Source organism: Peromyscus leucopus, chromosome 8b (assembly GCF_004664715.2).
Source record: "Peromyscus leucopus breed LL Stock chromosome 8b, UCI_PerLeu_2.1, whole genome shotgun sequence".
Lineage (NCBI taxonomy): Eukaryota > Metazoa > Chordata > Mammalia > Rodentia > Cricetidae > Peromyscus > Peromyscus leucopus.
Window position 1 is genome coordinate 93,095,796 of NC_051086.1, and position 5,051 is coordinate 93,100,846.

Here is a 5,051-nt window from a genome sequence, read left to right on the forward strand (position 1 = left end):
AAATAGCAGCATCATTGCAATTGGAGATTCCGTAGTCACTCCTTGTGTAGTTTCCTTGGCAAAAATATGAATATACTCTCATTTACCAAATAAGAAATCCTCTACATAAGAGATTATATATGTGTGTGTGTGTGTGTGTGTGTGTGTAATACATTATATATATATAATATTTCCTAAACTGTGCTTTGTAAATGTGACAACTTTTCAACACTAATAAAATAGTTAGGCATATTCTATTTTTGTTGTTTACTTAGTTTCATGGTCATTATTACAGCATGATCCCAGCACACTTGCTACTTACTGCAATTCTGAAAGCTGTTTAAAACATGAATCTGAAAAATTCTTATTTCAACTTCAATTTGTAACCAGATTTCTTTTGCTTTTCATACTTAGCCAATACTGAGTACAACTTTAAATTGGCATTAGAAAAATTGTTACTCAATGGTCTTCAAAAAGTAAAATGTACTCATCTGAACTCCACCCATTTTCAGTTTCAACACAGCAAATCTTCTGTTGTACCCAGGGCAAATTCAAAAGCATTGAAAAGGTATTGGTTATTACTGCAGATAATTTATGCAATTATCAGCCAAAGATGCAAAGCTGGCAAAAAGAAAACCGTACAAGCAAGCAAACCCGAGGACCTAAGAGACACGCCCTCTCAGTATATAAAGGCTTGTCACTGTCCTTGGTAGCAGGCACTCCCTGGGCTACACTACACCATCATGTCTGTTAGATACTCCAGCAAGCAGTACTCTTCCTCCCGCAGTGGAGGAGGAGGAGGAGGTGGTGGTGGAGGATCATCCCTCAGAATTTCCAGCAGCAAAAGCTCCCATGGTGGGGGGTTTAGCTCAGGGGGGTTCAGCGGTGGCTCTTTTAGCCGTGGGAGCTCTGGTGGAGGTTGCTTTGGGGGCTCATCAGGTGGCTATGGAAGTTTTGGAGGAGGCAGTTTCGGTGGAGGCTTTGGAGTAGGCAGCTATGGAGGAGGCTATGGAGGAGGCAGCTATGGAGGAGGCAGCTATGGAGGAGGCAGCTACGGTGGAGGTAGCTTTGGTGGAGGTGGCTACGGAGGAGGCTTTGGTGGTGGATATGGAGGAGATGGTGGCGGCCTTCTCTCTGGAAATGAAAAGGTAACCATGCAGAACCTGAACGACCGTCTGGCCTCCTACATGGATAAAGTCCGGGCTCTGGAAGAGTCAAACTATGAGCTGGAAGGTAAAATCAAAGAGTGGTATGAGAAGCATGGTAACTCAAGCCAGCGAGAGCCCCGGGACTACAGCAAATACTATCAAACCATTGAAGAACTTAAGAACCAGGTAAGGGGATTTTCAATTCCAGCTTTAAATCTTCCATCCATGTAATGCAGACAGATGAAACTAAGCTAAGTATGGTGCAGCTGACTACTGTGTCTACCTGTTACTTTGTCATGTCTAGCATAGCCAAGCCTCCTCTGAGATAGTGATGAAGGCATGGCATGTCTATCTTCATCCAGCATGTGTACTGCCTTGTCTTCCAGGATGACAGATGACTGAGAACCTTTCCAGTTTTAATAAACATATGAGTTCACAGTTAAAATATGCTAGATCCTATGTATATGTGTGTATCTATATGTATATGTATATATATAGTTGAGATTGATAACAAGTAAGCTGTATCCAGCACCAATACTGCCAGAAATACCAACTTCCCAATATAGAAATGAGATACTCCTTGTCTCTAGGGACTCTGGCAACTACATCTATAAATTCAGGGTATATGCACTTAGAAGTATTTATAACAAATTAAACAAATACAGATGTGAGTCACTCAAAAGTTAGCTACAACACAGGAAAATCCCAAACTGTAAAGGAGAGAGTCCTAATTGCAGGAATATACCTACACAATCCCAGCCAGTGTTCGGAAAGGAATTATGGCTAGAAAAGTACAGAAACTACAAGGGAACATGTTTGTTATATAAGCCAGTCTGTAATAGTCTATGCTGAAATTAACCTCCTTCCAAGATTCTGGATGAGAACCATATAAAAATGTAATAAACCTATGCTACTCTAAAGGCCATAAACTCACCTGATCTTTGTCTCTCCCTTCAGATCCTCACCCTGACAACTGACAATGCCAATGTCCTGCTGCAGATCGACAATGCCAGGCTGGCAGCTGATGACTTCAGGCTGAAGTAAGCTAAGTGGATGTGGTACAAATAAAGCAGGTGTTTTTAACCATGACCTTGGATGCCCAGAACAGCATTTATATTTTCCTGAGTTCATCCAGCATGAAACAGTTCTGAGGTGTTAAAGAAGGTTTTTAGTTGTAATATCTTTGGGGTAATCTTTAAAGGAAGATGTGTTTTAAAGTAACAGCTAACTCTTTGTATCAAACTATTAATATTCCTACATGAATTCGTGTATTACAAATGTTGCCATGATATGAAATCCAATCTGTCTTTCCATTTTAGTCAGTCTTTGTCCGGGAACACCTTCTTTCTCCTGTATATCCAGTGTCTGTGTCCTGCTTGTTTCAGATATGAGAATGAGGTGGCCCTGCGCCAGAGTGTGGAGGCCGACATCAACGGCCTGCGCAGGGTGCTGGATGAGCTGACCCTTAGCAAGGCTGACCTAGAGATGCAGATTGAGAGTGTGACTGAAGAGCTGGCTTACCTGAAGAAGAACCATGAAGAGGTGACACAAAATTACATTTCCCTCTCTCCTGCCCCCCAAAAAAGTTCACCTTGGTCATGGTGAATTCATTAAATCTACCTGTTCTTCCAATAGGAAATGAGAGACCTTCAGAATGTGTCCACTGGTGATGTGAATGTGGAAATGAATGCTGCTCCAGGAATTGACCTGACTCAAAAACTGAACAACATGAGAAGCCAATATGAACAACTTTCAGAAAAGAATCGCAAGGATATAGAAACCTGGTTCAATGAGAAGGTAAGTTCATTGCCCTTCTCAGCGAAGCTCCTGGAGATTTTGTTATCCTGCCCGGATGTTCTCATCTTTTCCCCTTTCTAATCCTCTAGAGCAAGGAACTCACCACAGAAATCGACAGCAACATTGAACAAATGTCCAGCCATAAGAGTGAAATTACTGAATTGAGACGTACTGTTCAGGGTCTGGAGATCGAACTACAGTCCCAACTGGCTCTGGTATGATAAACCTTGTAAAATGGGCTCCATTTATTTTATTTCATACTAAAAATGAGTTCGGGGCGGGGGCAGAAGGGGGGTGTGCAAGAAAATGGAACGAAATCGCAGCTTTGGGCTGGGAAAGAACTGTTGGGACATGGCGGTGATGCTCAAACTGCAGTACTGCCATTAAGCAGGAATCCTATCCACTTTCCTTCTACGACGTCTTACTGAAGCATTTCCATGTTTCACTACACTTAACTAAAACCTTCTTCTCAGAAACAATCACTGGAAGCCTCCTTGGCAGAAACAGAAGGTCGCTACTGCGTGCAGCTCTCCCAAATCCAAGGCCAGATCTCCGTCCTGGAGGAACAGCTGCAGCAGATTCGGGCTGAGACCGAGTGCCAGAACGCGGAATATCAACAACTCCTGGACATTAAGACCAGACTGGAGAACGAGATCCAAACCTACCGCAGCCTGCTGGAAGGAGAGGGAGGGTATGTTGGAAACCTGCAAAGTTCCCCCATTGGTTTCGTTCAAAAGTCCACATGGCCAAGCTTCTCCAAACCCAAGGAAAAGCCAGAGGGTAGGGCGAGGAGGCAGGAGGGGAGCAGTGTTTTCAGGAATTAGGGCTGTGTGTATACATATTTATGGATGGATAGATGGATGAGTGTTAATAGACACACTTGACTGGGTTGTATTTTCACAAAATATTCATCCGGAGCGCAACCTGACGCTTCCACGTTAGAAGTGACCAAATTTGACCCTCACACTCCCTTTAGTTCCGGAGGCGGATCCTACGGCGGCGGACGCGGCGGCGGTGGAAGCTACGGCGGCGGCAGTTCTGGCGGCGGAAGCCACGGCGGCAGTTACGGCGGCGGAAGCTCCGGCGGCGGCGGCAGCTACGGCGGCGGAAGCTCCGGCGGCGGCGGCAGCCACGGAGGCAGTTCCGGTGGTGGCTACGGCGGCGGAAGTTCCAGCGGTGGTGGTCACGGCGGAAGTTCCGGCGGAGGCCAGAGCGGAAGCGGAGGAGGGTTCAAGTCTTCCGGGTCCGGTGGCGACCAATCGTCTAAAGGACCAAGGTCAGCAGAAACTACCTGGGGTAATCTGAATTAGATTTAACTTTCTCCAATGGTTTTGTTGCTCTTCAAACTCAAGAGCTGATTTTAAAACAGTGAAAATCTCGAGTTAGATTTTCGTTTGTGCCTTTAGTAGAGTTTTGGGAAAATCTACAGCTTGGATTTTTTTTAAAAAAAACATCTTGGAAAAGATGCATTATCTTCGTTTTGTAATATTAGCTTGTTAGTTAAGCTAGGATCCCTACAAGTCGTTTCATCTAAATTCTAATTTTTTTTTCTATTCACAGATACTAACAAAACCAGAGTGATCAAGACGATTATTGAGGAGGTGACACCTGACGGTAGAGTCCTTTCGTCTATGATTGAATCAGAAACCAAGAAACACTTCTATTAAGCTGCTCTTTGCACAGGCCACTGCACAGACGTGTGGAAAACAAAATGTCCAAGAGAACACTTCTGTCTTAGTGGTCTATGGAAATAGGTTCGCTCCTTGAAATTAAGGGTCTACAAGGTGTTTTGTGGTTTCTGTATTTCTTCTTTTCATTTATCAGGAAGTGTTCTTTTGTGGAGAAAAAAAAGAAAACTTTCCCATTTACTAATGAATTTCTCATTCACTAATGAATTTCAATAAACTTTCTTACTGATGCAAACTATCTAAATTTGTCAGAATTATTATTCAATTGTGTGGGTGTGCTCTGACCAATATGAGTAATGTGGGTGAAAAAGTCCATGCTTCCGCCAAGGTTACATTTACTAAAGGTACACAATGTGTGGAGAACTCCCAGATCTCTGGCTTTAAATCATTTCAATCTTGGAAATTTTGAAGTCATCTCAAACAAGATTCCCAAATAAAA

General features: G+C 43.4%; 1 protein-coding gene across 2 annotated transcripts; it reads left to right on the top strand.

Annotated features, from left to right (window-relative positions):
* Positions 1-677: 677 nt before the first annotated feature.
* Krt10 (keratin 10) lies at positions 678-4,850 on the top strand. Of its 2 annotated transcripts, none has more exons than XM_028889592.2 (8): positions 678-1,313; positions 2,085-2,167; positions 2,513-2,669; positions 2,763-2,924; positions 3,014-3,139; positions 3,398-3,615; positions 3,901-4,220; positions 4,485-4,850. In XM_028889592.2, the coding sequence occupies exons 1-8, from the start codon at positions 723-725 to the stop codon at positions 4,589-4,591; spliced, it is 1,764 nt and encodes a 587-aa protein (XP_028745425.1). In that variant the 5' UTR covers positions 678-722; the 3' UTR covers positions 4,592-4,850. The 2 variants fall into 2 exon arrangements, with proteins under 2 accessions (XP_028745425.1, XP_037056932.1); XM_037201037.1 differs by having other exon boundaries at positions 3,901-4,200.
* Positions 4,851-5,051: the final 201 nt, after the last annotated feature.